The sequence below is a fragment of the Lineus longissimus genome, chromosome 5 (genome assembly GCF_910592395.1).
Source record: "Lineus longissimus chromosome 5, tnLinLong1.2, whole genome shotgun sequence".
Taxonomy (NCBI): Eukaryota; Metazoa; Nemertea; class Pilidiophora; order Heteronemertea; family Lineidae; genus Lineus; species Lineus longissimus.
In genome coordinates this window covers 20,020,772-20,034,304 of record NC_088312.1, presented here as the reverse complement: position 1 = coordinate 20,034,304, position 13,533 = coordinate 20,020,772, and the positions used below count along the sequence as shown (strand labels likewise).

The window sequence follows — 13,533 nt, the reverse complement described above, 5'->3', positions numbered from 1 at the left end:
ACTGCCCTTGGAGTATCCACTGGTGGCATGGAAAATATCGAAAAGTTCAGAACCTTATGGACAGGTCAAGATAACAAATAGTATTGTGGTCTGATCGACAATCAAAATGAAGTGCTTTATTTTTTCTGTGAAAAACAATCATAGTACTCTATTATTAAGTGACCTTGATCTATTTGCTTTGTTAGTCTTTATTGTTCTGTCACTACTATTGTCCTTCATGTGATTGTGACATCTTTGACCCAGATCAGGTTATTGTATTATCAACAAGTTGATCAATGAACTGATCAACAAGTTGTTGATCAGTTCATTGATCAACATATCAACAAATATGTTGTTGAACAACATATTCGTTTACTCCTGAAATCGGAGTTTACCATGCTCACCATGGTGAATGTTTCACCGTCCCAATTTACCATGGTGAAGTGCTGATAGATCACCATGGTGAATTGTGGGATTTACCATGTGAAAATGAGACACATTTTTCCCATGGGATAGATACTGCAACTATACACTCCGGATGCAGTTGACCGGTGACATAAGGAGATCAAATGGGCTGCCAAGGGAGTCTACTGCAACTGTGGATGAGATGACCAAACTGTCTTACTTTAGACGTTTAGGTACATTTTTTAACATTAGGTGGCAGTATCAGTGGCACCATATAAATCGCGGTTCAAATGGAAACAGACAAATGTTCTAAAACACAAACAACGAAAATATACAACGTCGGAAAATTTCATGCAGACGATGCTTGATAAAAACGTCGAATCTGCTGCATACTTACATCTTGATTTCATTTTATTGAGGTTACAATGAAACTTGAATTGTTTGGTGTGAGTTATAACATAAATTTATAACTGTAGTACGCAAAATCTGGTGTTAAAAAAGGTATGAACCCCGCAGACTTCCACCTTCTTCAGAAGAGATGCTGGAGCCTGAGGAGGAGGATGCATGCCAGTGCGTGGGCCACGCCCATTCTGATTCTCTTTCCTTTCTTGTGCTCTGGGAAATGTGTACATTGGGACCGTACATTGGCCACTGACTGATTTGCAGAAATTTTTGAGTCAAAACGTCCAATCCAACTATGGATCATCTCTGTGCATTCACATGATGACCCCGATATGACCAGTCTGAGTGAATGAACTTTTAAAAAATGTGATAAGCTGCAGGGTCAGGGGCAGCCTGGTGCCCCCCCCCTCGTTCAATATAGCTTGTTGGCACCCCAGCTTATAGTAGTAGTAGGAAAGCCCTGCCCCCCCCCCCCCCCCCACCCATTTCATTCTCTAATTGCTTTTTTCAGAAGTCGTTTCTTCTTATCATTGAGATTGGATGTAGATAACAGATTCAACCAGTGAACCATGGCGTCCATAGCATCATATTCTGCACAACTACAAAGTAAGTTATATTTATATACATATTGTTCTCTAAGTCAGGGAATTGCTACAGGCTTATTAGAATTTTGATTTAATTTAAGAATCAAGTAACTGTCTGGTGTCTTTCAGTAGAGGATTTTGCACTTATTGTGTTCGTTTCGAGTTAATTTTCTTAGCCAATAATGCATTGTAAACTGTAAGACAGAACCAAAAACCAAACAATAGCAATGAATCAATTGAAAAACATAGAAGCTAGCAGACAAGAAGGAACCGTTAACGTCAACACCCCGAACGGGGGTTCTCCTACCCAAGAGGAGGATTTATATAACAAGTAACAAGTAAGTAGGCCCTAAGCATTATAAAGTAAACCAGGAAGGCCCATTTCTTAGGATGAGATCCACGGTTCTTAACTTTCATTCTAACTCTTTACATTTAGATTTGATTAAAGAAATCCACCAGAATGATATTGGCAAAGACAAGACAGATGAAGTCCTGGAGAGCATGTTACAACTTGTTGAGAAAGTCCAACCTGCCACGATTAATAAACCAGAAAACAAAAGTGACAGAGCTCTGGTAGGTTAGAAACAATGTCGTCAGATTTGATGATGATGGTACTGGTAGATAAGTTGTTTTTAAACACTTAAAAATTTGACAAATGGAAAATGTACAACCTGCACCCCCTCCCTGTATCCTACTTGTCAATAACATCAGGATCTCTTTTGCCTTTCTCTTCAGTTAGAATCCAGTGCTGTCTCATTATGGAACTTGGCTGTTGCGAGGAAGACCCAAGGGTTGTACTCCGCTCACACCAATGCCAGATGTAAGTCATATTCATTTGTGCGATGGGTTGATACTTGAAATATCTCTCAATTATATGAATTTGGCCCACGACTTGAATAAGTCTTATCTTGTCCTTCCCTTGGGCAGCTGTCGTCAGGATGATGAAAGTAAACAATGCGGGATGAATTTTCTATGGTGCAATGTTCTTTGACTCAGTCCTCATAGAGACACACCAAGATGTTTTTAAACATGTTTTAGGTGAACAGTGTTCTCCACTGCTCATTAGACTGGTGGGCCACTGGACCAAAATCAGTTGTCTCTTTTTACTACAAGATAAAAAACCCCAGACCACCAGACCAAAAAACAGAGCACCAAACCAAAAAAGTGAAATTAAATGCTTGAATTGTTAGTGCTCTTTTAGTGAGGTACATTGCGTGTCATCTTGTGTTCATATCCGAAACTGCTGAAGATGCTGACGAGAATGTCTACAAGAAGCAGATCCTGATGGCAGTTAAAACGGGACGAGCTTGGCTAGGTATGTGATTTTGTCGTTGTAAATATTGTTTCATCTCCATCATCACCATCATCAACAGGCAACTGCGCAGTTGGTGGCCACAAACTTCCTCCAGCTAACCCTTTCCTTGGCCAGGTCCTCAATTTAGCTAGGTGACAGCAGCCTTTCTCCATCTCCGAGCAGTGACTGGGTTCTATATGCAAATAACCAAATAAAGATGTCAGTTGCTATGGCGTGTACATGACATCAAAATTATATAAGGCCAGAATATATATTTTTTATGACATGCCAGATAAGATTTTGTCGTCTACACTTGCTTATAAATCCTATGTCTGACATCATCCTGATCTTTTTCAGATTGCGATAATCCAGGGATGGCTGAGAGCTCATTGCTGCTGGCAACTGAGGTAAGCCACATGGGCTGTCTCGACGCGTCCAAACATGTGAGAGTTTTTGAGCACTTGGTGCTTGCCAATGAAGAAGTGCTATTTGTCTCAATAACCTCAATGTCTTGTCTGAAAAGAGTGAACTCGTTGACTCCTGATCACCCTGATTTTGAACCACCCTTACTGTAAACAATCATATGAAATGAATACTTGACTTGCCAAACTCAGAAATGCAGCGCCACTCGCGGACAAAGATAGAACAACTCGACATTTTTTTCACCGGTTTTCGCTGCGCATGCGTACCAGCCATCCGGAAACTAATAATGGCGGCAATCTGAACTTGTTTTGTGTAAGTTTTTGAGAGTTCAAAAAGTTCTTTAAGGCTCATGATTTAAGATAATTTAGCAATCTGATAACTATTACGTGTTAAGAAACAGACGTACCACAGTTATAACCAGTTTACCTGTGTGAATTTGCTTTCACTGCGTGTAGAACAGTTGTTTTTCTCGTCCGTCACCGCGAAAGATGACGGCTGGTACGCATGTGCAGCGAAAACCGGTGAAAAAAATGTCGAGTTGTTCTATCTTTGTCCGCGAGTGGCGCTGCATTTCTGAGTTTGGCAAGTCAAGTATTGATGGTGACTTTATGATGAGGAGGTTCACTAAGTCACGAATTTCTGGTTGTAAACAGCAGTGTTTTCTGTCACAAATAGAGCAGCCTCACCTAGTGGTTAGCACTGCTGGCTACCATGCAGTAGGGCCAGGATTCGATCCCGGGGAGAACCCAGGATTGTATTGGCACCTAACTGTACTAGTGCCACATAAAAAATGCTCAGTCCATCTTGCAGGATGTCCTCCCTGGAGAATAACACATCCATGTGCAAGGCGAATGAAGTATCAGAAATTGTCGTAAATGTTTTCAGTGTCTTGAGAAATTACGAAAGTTGCTGGTTGACAGGATTGGAGGTGGAGGAGAAACTTCTGCCAACAAAAAGCGAAAACTAGAAGTTGAAAAAGATATGTTCAAGGTGTTGGCCTACAGAGCTGAAGCAGTGAGTACTGAAAAAAGGGACAGATGTTTGGGATTTATATTTGGATATTTACTAGAGTAAAGGTTATCAGTCGCACTTTAACCCTGGTCTGTCCTAAAAAGTTTCAGTTAAGAACTCAGATGAGCTTCTCAGTTAATGTTACAACCTGAGTACCGTATATCCGACTGGTACCTGATCCACCAGCCAGCAAGAGCTTGTTCATTTATACAGAAACTTTTCTCACCACAGTGGCTACACAGTAGTGTGTGTTATAAAGGCAAAACTCCAAGTCCTTGGTCATTCTATTTCATTCTTGATAATGTTGTTTAGAGTTGTGCTCAGGGACAGCAAGAGGAAGCCCTCAACCTGATAAAAACTGCCAAGGAGATGCTCCATGTACTTCCAAAGGAGGGTGGATTTCTTTCAATGTTGGCGTACAACTTTGGTGTGGATTGCTACAGGAGAGAACAGTATGAACACAGCATCACTTGGCTGAGAGAAAGCTTTCAGACGGGCAAAGACCAGACATCTGTAGGAGGGAAGAATCAGGCAAGGACATTGAGGTTACTGGCTAATGCTTACTTGGACTGGGATGCTGAGCAGTACTGGCAGAAAGCATTGAATGCTGTAGGACTGGCAAATGCGGTGAGTATGGACGATTTCGAAGAAGTTTGTTTGGGCACTAACCAGTCATGCGTTTCACCTGGAACAAAGGGTCAACTCAAGTCTCAGTAACTGTAGGATGTTCCGTCGCTCTAATATTTTTTAATGTTTATCTTTTAGGAACACTTGCACCCTGCTGGTCTGTATCTGAAGGTGAAAATACTCCTCCTGGGTGAGACTCAGGATGACAGATTGAAATCAGGTTGGTATGATTGAACTTTTTCAATTACTGAAATATTTTGAGATAAATCTATCAGTTTGTGTAAAATGGGATATTATTGTTGTCTGTTGGTTTATAAAGTTGGTAGGCCTAGCGTGTCACTGATTTAATAGTGTTGGTATCTGGCAGAATCTAACTAAGACAGAAGTAGTGGTCCAGTGCATGTAATGGGACTTCATGTCTCCTCTTATTTTACAGCTTTAGAAGACGTCTACCGGCATGTTGATCTCAGCATTGAATTGGGTTTGAATGCAATCAAATTATTGATCCAACATAAGAAGTAAGTTCTGATGGAAAAAAATGTGAAGTTTAAACCATGCACTGCATTTCTATAGAAACAGACCAACTATGTAGAGACATTCTTCAGGCCTGGCCTTGTCGTGGACAATTTTTAACAGAACAAAGATACAATAAAGACACTCTAAAGCTTGGTGAAAGATCTATGCCAAGCATCCCCAGATGCTCCCACAGGTGATGTAGGTAGTACAACTTTCTTCAAATGTGGCATTTCAGGCCCAGTCTTGCGGTGGATGGTTTCAAACAGTTAGAACAAAGATATAAACACACTCCAGAGCTTGGTAAGATCTACGCCCAGCATCTCGAGATGCTGCTGCTGGAGAGAGAGACAGAAGAGGCTAAGATGCTGGTTGAGGAGTGTATCCAGGACCATCACACGGGTCAGCCTCTGGATATGGGTGTCAGGAAGACGTTTCATGTGATGATTTGGGAACAGGCTGCTGTCGCATTTGAGGTGAGTGGTGAATCCACAGTCAATCCTACTCCAAATACATGGCCTCCCCCTCTCATCTTATAGGGAGAAAAGTCTTTATATCCCCATTCTTCCTTGGAGAGTTCACTGTAATGTATGTGTCATTCTTAAAATTCTTTTTGAATTTTTGAATCTTTTTGTATTTTCAGAGCAAAGATTTTCCAGCCTCGCTTGAGTGGTATAACTTCTCACTCAGTCTCTTTGGACCCAATGAGAGGAATGACAAGAATGTCTCCAAACTCCATCGGAATAGAGCCTCCTGCTACATCGGCATGCAGAATTACGAGAAAGCGAAGTCAGCAATGGACGAGGCTGAAATTTGTGAAAGCAAGTCACCGTTTACGAGTTTTCTGACATTCAAGGTGGCGCTTCTGCAAGGGAATGATGAGAAAGGTTAGGCTGCTGGTTTGACTTTAGACGTTTTATAAAGAGAGGAGGTTTTTAACTGTCCTAAGATCCCAAGATCCTATTAAGAACAGAACTAGTCCTCCCCAAGGGTTACCTCAATAGAGAGGTTCTAATGTACCATAACAATTAGAAGCGTTATCATTTGTCTTAATTCAGGGGCTTGTGACTTCGTATAGCGATATTCTTTCTTTGTTTATCCCTCCATCATTTTGTTAACTCAGTGGTGATTCTTTCCAGCTATTGAGGCACTGGTGAAGATGTCAGAAGAGATCTCTGCTATGAAAGACATGGATGCCGTCCAAGGACTGATTTGCCTTGCTGCTCAAATATCATTTGAGGTGAGAAACCTTAACCCTAATTTGTTCCCATTTAATCGCAGGCATGTGAAATTAAGAGGTCAATATCCCCGCAATTGACTGACAAATGCAGCATTACTGACCACACACATATCAACGTTATGTTTCTCAGTCAATTGCGGGGATATTGAGCGTAATTTTTCGCATGCCTTTGATTTAAACATTTATAGCCCTTCTTTTGACCGAGTTATAATCATTGCATACAAACACCTCAATTTCATTATATTACCAGACGTTATCCTTTTCAGAAAAGTAATCAAAACATCGCCGTGCGTGCCTTAGAAAGTCTTGTTGCCCATTCGTCTCACATTCAACAGGTGATGACAGCCCTCCGATGCCTCACCAGACTGCGGTTATCCTTCTTGGCAAAGGAAGACAAAAATAGGTAAAAGATCACTAAATCTGTTTCCGTATACAAGGTAACGGATTGTGACCATAGTTTCTGCCACTTGTTTTTCCACGGCGACATCATTTGGAAAGCATCATGCTGAAATTGAACAAATGAGCCTATCTGGGTGCCGCACCTGGGCATAAAGCATAGTGGAGAACCCTGAGGTAATTTAGAGTAGCATTTTGGACTGCACCCTTATATATCTTGTAGTTTACCTTAACTCTTAGAACTCCTGAAGATACTTTCTATCCCACGTTTCTACCAACCCTCTGTATTTCAGGAAAGATGTGACTGCTGTTATCTCCTATCTCAAAACAGGTAGTTGTCATGTTGGTGTTATCAGTAATTGCATCAAATAAGAATTTTTCAATCTGTTTAAATACGTAATCACTTCTCTGTGCTAAACATCTCCTGTCTCCTGCATCCTATAGATAGCTAACACTAACAGTTGATAAAATGAGTTCCAACACCTCACACGGTTTAAGAGATCAAGCGAAAATTTTTGAGCCTTCACAACGGTCACACAAGCCAATTAAGCTGGTCGCATCTCATCGCATTGCCACGTCAAAAATAACACTAACAGTTGATGCTCATCTCTCAGTTCCATATAATTTTTTATCCACCGTCTTTCGCTTCTAGCCTATTCCAAGTTAGATGACCTGAACCAGAAAATCCAGTTGGGAAATATGAAGGAAGTAGAGGGTGACACAAGGACAATGCTAAATAGTGAAGCCACGTGGTTTATGAAAATCGGTGAGCACTTTCTCTCTGAAGAGACTTTTGTGGTAGTTAACGGGCCCACGGTAGACCGTTCTTTCAAAAATTGGCAAATTTCACTTCATAATTTCATATTGTTATGGTTTCTTTTCCAGCATGGAACTTGTCCCTACAATGCAACGATTCCAGTAGTGACATGCACGATCTCTTCCTGCTGTGCTCAAAGGTAATTTATATAATCAAGCATGAAATTAATGAATGCTACAGGATGACTAAACATTTTTGCGATTTCGTGGTGGCCAAGTCTGTTCTATTTCTACTGTTGGTGCTACTTCTCTCTATGCAGTCTCAAACAATGAAGCCCCAGGCAAAGGGAATGGCACAGCCCCACCAAAAGGGCACCAAATGCATTACCCCTAACTCTGCAACTGAGAACTCTAATGCATTTATAAAGCAAAAAAATTGGTAGCAAATATGGAAATTTGTCTACTGCCAAGTAAAAAAATGTCAATTTGCAAACTTGTGGCTTTACAAACAATACAGGGCTGCATGATTTCCAGCTACCGGTTTTCCAAGACTGCCATTCATATTGTAAATTTCAGATGTATACATGTCCTTGTTGTATTTCTTTTCAGTTTGGACAGCTTTGTATAATTGACATGGCCAACTTGGTCAGGCAGAAAACATGTATGTTGATGGCTGCAGCTGCTGGTCTTCAGATGGCACGAGAGACCAAGGACCTTGCTGAGAAGGTAATAAAAGGATAAATGTGAATGATGATTTGTCTGCATCATCTCACTGCATGTCTTCGTCTCATTTTGGCCAAGTTATTGAAGTTTTGGAGAAACAAGTGTTGCTTGCAGTCTTCATACTAAATATCCAATGGCCAGTCACACATCAAAGCCCTTCTTTGAAATTACATTGGAAACTCTGATAAGGACACCCTTGGTACTGACAGATGCTGTCCTGAATACCAAGGTGACCTGATTAGAGAGGTCTAATTGGATAGAAATTACCCATTTAGAACCAAAATAACCGTCCCTTATACATGTTAAGAAGGTGTACTTGTACATGTCGGAAGAAGCTTGGTGATAAAGTTGTTCATTCCAGAAAGCCAGACTATATCGTAATTCTTCAAAATTTATTATCTTTGAGTTGCTTGTTTTTGCAGAGGGTGTCCTTGAAAATGGTTTTGGATTATATCCAGGATTGCCGTGACATTTGTGATAAGATAACTGAAAACAGAATACGAGATACAGGTATATACTTGTTGCCTTTAATGGCTTGAGTGTGAACCTTTCAACTGTAATACATCAACCATTTAATTTTGGCAGCAAAAGGGATATTTAGTCTGCCTGAGGCCACCAATTGAAAATGAGCTAATTTGCCAACTTTTATCTTTGCAAACATTTCACGATTTACACATTTGGATAACACGAACACAGTCTCGAGTCATCCTGAGAAAGATTCTATCATCATTGGTCAGAGTAAATGTACGCAAAGGTTGCCTTTGGTTGTTATTAGGTGACTTCTGTCCTAGATATGCTGTTGTCTGGTTTGAGAAAGTGTGGTTCTAATCAATTTTAGAATTAATTTTTTCAGGCACCAAAAGTAAAGATTCTACAGCTGTGCTCCTCATCCTGTACGAGTTTGAAGCCAAGGCTGGCCTCGGAGAGGAAGACTTGGACACTGTCCTGGCGAAGGCACTGGCTCTTCCTAATTCTGACTCAAAGACGTTTGAAACTATAGCAGGTCAGTTGATGTGCCTTCTTCAAGCAAAAATTATTCCCTATGACAGTACGTCTCCCTTCTCAAGTAGCTGCTGTGGACTAGTAAAACTACTGTCCACATAAAGGAGCTCCACAATTAGCAACAATCTTGAACTGGGCAGTTTTGAATTTTGTCTTATTTGAAACTTGATGGAAGTTTCCTTAAGTGATTGGCAATCATCACCCAGGATCAGCACTGAGTGTGGTTTAACACTGATTCTTGCCTCTCAGCTTTATCCATGGAGCCGCCATCAGAGAACAGAAGTATCAGCATCCGAGCCCTAAAAGTTGCCGTAAAGAAGCATATCCAATCTGATCCAATTAACTACAACAAATTAAGGTAAAAATCGAGCATTTTTGCACTATAAAGGAAGGTAAACCACAGTACATGAAACATCATACTCTGTTAGAGAGGACAATTGCACAACCTACTCCCTCCCAACTAACTCTGAAGGATTAAAACCTGCACCAGTACATGTAACATCACACTCTGTTAGAGAGGACAATTGCACAACCTAGTCTCTCCCAACTAACTCTGAAGGATTAAAACCTGCACCAGTACATGTAACATCACACTCTGTTAGAGAGGACAATTGCACAACCTACTCTCTCCCAACTAACTCTGAAGGATTTTAAAAACCTGCACTAGTACATGTAACATCCTACTCTGTTAGAGAGGACAATTGCACAACCTAGTCTCTCCCAACTAACTCTGAAGGATTAAAACCTGCACCAGTACATGAAACATCACACTCTGTTAGAGAGGACAATTGCACAACCTAGTCTCTCCCAACTAACTCTGAAGGGTTAAAACCTGCACTAGTACATGTAACATTACACTCTGTTAGAGAGGACAATTGCACAACCTACTCCCTCCCAACTAACTCTGAAGGGTTAAAACCTGCACTAGTACATGTAACATTACACTCTGTTAGAGAGGACAATTGCGCAACCTAGTCTCTCCCAACTAACTGAAGGATTTTAAAAACCTGCACTAGTACATGTAACATCACACTCTGTTAGAGAGGACAATTGCACAACCTAGTCTCTCCCAACTAACTCTGAAGGATAAAAACCTGCACTAGTACATGTAACATCATACTCTGTTAGAGAGGACAATTGCACAACCTAGTCTCTCCCAAAAAACTGAAGGATTAAAACCTGCACTAGTACATGTAACGTCATACTCTGTTAGAGAGGACAATTGCACAACCTAGTTGCTCCCAACTAACTCTGAAGGATTAAAACCTGCACTAGTACATGTAACATCACACTCTGCTAGAGAGGACAATTGCACAACCTAGTCTCTCCCAACTAACTCTGAAGGATTAAAACCTGCACTAGTACATGTAACATCACACTCTGCTAGAGAGGACAATTGCACAACCTAGTCTCTCCCAGCTAACTAGGAATGAAAACCGCAATAAATGTAACAACATATACTGATTGTTACATTCTTAATTTTCAGTAAAATCTTCCACAGTCTCATACAGTTGTCCCTCCAATGTGGCCTCTCCGTTGACCCTAATAGTATAGAGGAAGCCTACTCCTACTTTGTGGAGGTCCAGGACTTGATATCTAACAAAGCTAGGCAGGAGTACCCGGAGATGGAGGTACTGTGGTTGATGACAAAGGCTTGGAACTGTGGTATTCATCTCTACAGGTAGGCCTTCTTTGGAAGATTCAGAGAAAGCTTAGAGAGCTTAGAAACACCTAAGCCTTAGTGAATTTGATAAGATTAACAACAGAATGCATGAGTACTCTTTTGGCTTCAGTTCTGCTAGATTCAAGGACCATTGTACAAATTGTTCCTTATCTACCAGCCACTGATTATACCCCTGCTAGTCAGACAATTTAGAATCGGGAAGGATTTCATTCCTAAATCTGTTGGTTGTCTTCTGTCCCAAAATAGGTCTATATCTATTAGTCTACCTGAAATCCTGATTGTGTATCACATTTGGAAGTGAATTCCCAAAGGTCTGGAGGTCAGGAAAGGATCCCTGAACAGGGATTTGGCATCAAAACAAGCTATTTTGCATTTTGCCTGAACACCTGCCGATTTGATATTGCCATTATAGAAGGCTTGTGTCTCCTTTCCAGTGCAGGAAAATTCACTGATGCGGAAAGATGGTGCAGCCTTAGTATGGGACTATTGAAGCATCTGACGTCAATGAAGTTGGGCTATGAAACGCAGGTAAGTACAACCAATATGCTACAAAATGTAGAATGAAAAAGCTTTGTATAAAGTAATCAAATAAGTGATCTAATCAGTGAATCTTGACGCAAGGGCCCAAAGCGCCGCGTAGCGGCAAAAAAGCGAAGCTGGCGAAACATTTATAACGGGTCACCGTTACTTATTATTGGACTTATAGCGCATTTACGGGGATGCAACTATTTTGCTTTATAATGTCACCAGGAAAGAAAAGCATGCGACCTAACGCCGATCTATTTGTATAAAGTGATAATTGGAAGGTATATAGTAGGAAATATCAATAAAATAATCATTGCATGTCGTCTTTTGAGGGCATTTTTGATCGTAAAAAATATATGTGTACGTCACCGGAGTCTCTGCAATGATAATTTTATCACAGCAGTCTCGCGCAAGTAGAAGTTCTTTACCTATTAGTTCTTCACTTATTACCGGTAGTCTCAACGTCTGGTGCAAAGCCAGACGTTTTCCATTACGATTTCACTACGATGTTTGACCAGAAGGAGCAGTGCGCAAGATACGCTAATGAGCAGACCTCCCTCGCTTGAGTTTCGGAAGAATGTTCCATATCGCGCTAAGCTGACAGGCGTGCATTGGACTGGTACAGGTTGGAACTGAACATTGAATATGCTGGTGGTGACGCTTTCTGATGAGAAGTTGGTCGTGACTGATGCAGTATCCTTGGACTTGTCCACAGCATCGTTCAATCATTGCTCTCTGAGCTGCCTTGATTCTGTACTTACCCAAATACTGACACCAAATGCCTGTTGACTGTGCTTTAAGAGAGACTGGCGCCATGCCTAGTCTCTCTTAAAGCACAGTTAACAGACACCAACCCCCTCAGACTCAGAAACCACAAACGCCCAACCCTTCCTGCTACCTTAATACTTCTGGATTAAGTTTTAGTAGTGGTATGAATTCTAAGATGACCCTCACCAAAATATGTCTCAACCATCTTGTTCTTATAGCTTGTCAGGTCTTCTGCATCCTTCTATAGGTCAGTCAAAGGGAAAGAATTGTCGGAGACACAGAAAGGTGTTAGACTTCTCAGCAAAATAAATCATTGGTTCAATATTCGAAGTGGACTCGACATGTCCTTAGGCATATCTCTTCATTTTGTTTTCATTGCCAAGTCCTTTGCATGAGACAAAAAGCTTTGTTTTCAATATGTTACTTTGCTTTCAGATGACTACAGTGTATGCCGAGGTGCTTGCAAGAATAGACTCTGGGAAAGCGAAGGGCCGTTTTGAGGAGTGAACTTGTAGACTGTGAAACCATATCTGGAAGATCATGCAGATTTGACTGGCCATGGTCAGCAACACTGCATTGGGTCATTCGGGGGAAAAAAGTCGCCTAATTATGCATACAAGTCACTTGAAGGCCGCCAATCTGACTCACTAGCTCCTGTTGATAGCCTCCCTTTAAAATGTCATTTGGACCAGTCACATAATCATTGAATGGCTGATGAAGCTTAGATTTATAAGTGGATGACCGAGACTTGAATCTCATGATGTTGGATTTATTTCATCTCGTTCTGTTTTATTATATAAAATCATTATTTTTCACACTGATTTTTTACACTGATTGTTGAGTGGTTTTATTTGAATAAAGTTGCAATTTTGTAAAAAAATCCTTGTAATTTTGAGTGCCTGTTTTGGAAATATGCCTCGATTTCAACGTATGAGTGGTTGGGCTAGCCCCCCCCCCCCCCATATCATTTCCCGCATGCATGTTCATGTCCTCATTGAGCCCTTCTTGTGACCTATAAAGCAAAAACTGGAGGATGTGTGCAAAACTATTAAGATTCTGCTGTGGAAGTAGGATGTGACCTGAAGACTATTCCATGTTATTACTATTCTGCTGTGGCGATAGGATGTGACCTGTTGACTATTCCATGTATCCCTAACTATTACTATTCTGCTGTGACGATAGGATGTGATCTGAAGACTAT

General features: G+C 40.9%; 1 protein-coding gene across 4 annotated transcripts; it reads left to right on the top strand.

Annotated features, from left to right (window-relative positions):
- Positions 1-734: 734 nt before the first annotated feature.
- Positions 735-13,212, top strand: LOC135488497 (testis-expressed protein 11-like). Of its 4 annotated transcripts, none has more exons than XM_064773129.1 (24): positions 735-830; positions 1,298-1,392; positions 1,807-1,943; positions 2,106-2,190; positions 2,572-2,685; positions 3,022-3,071; positions 3,973-4,101; positions 4,411-4,725; positions 4,864-4,945; positions 5,162-5,243; positions 5,477-5,714; positions 5,882-6,125; positions 6,378-6,478; positions 6,745-6,881; positions 7,168-7,205; positions 7,527-7,640; positions 7,760-7,830; positions 8,240-8,356; positions 8,776-8,863; positions 9,207-9,356; positions 9,605-9,713; positions 10,842-11,036; positions 11,474-11,567; positions 12,768-13,212. In XM_064773129.1, the coding sequence occupies exons 2-24, from the start codon at positions 1,356-1,358 to the stop codon at positions 12,837-12,839; spliced, it is 2,799 nt and encodes a 932-aa protein (XP_064629199.1). In that variant the 5' UTR covers positions 735-830; positions 1,298-1,355; the 3' UTR covers positions 12,840-13,212. The 4 variants fall into 4 exon arrangements, with proteins under 4 accessions (XP_064629199.1, XP_064629197.1, XP_064629198.1 ...); XM_064773127.1 differs by having other exon boundaries at positions 735-885; XM_064773128.1 differs by having other exon boundaries at positions 735-954.
- Positions 13,213-13,533: the final 321 nt, after the last annotated feature.

Bases quoted from the DNA above. Each gene is read 5' to 3' on its own strand.
- LOC135488497 (XM_064773129.1), top strand. From the start codon at position 1,356: ATGGCGTCCATAGCATCATATTCTGCACAACTACAAA. The intron at 7,831-8,239 runs GTAATTTATATA...ATTTCTTTTCAG, and splicing joins TCTTCCTGCTGTGCTCAAAG to TTTGGACAGCTTTGTATAAT. The intron at 11,568-12,767 runs GTAAGTACAACC...CTTTGCTTTCAG, and splicing joins AGTTGGGCTATGAAACGCAG to ATGACTACAGTGTATGCCGA.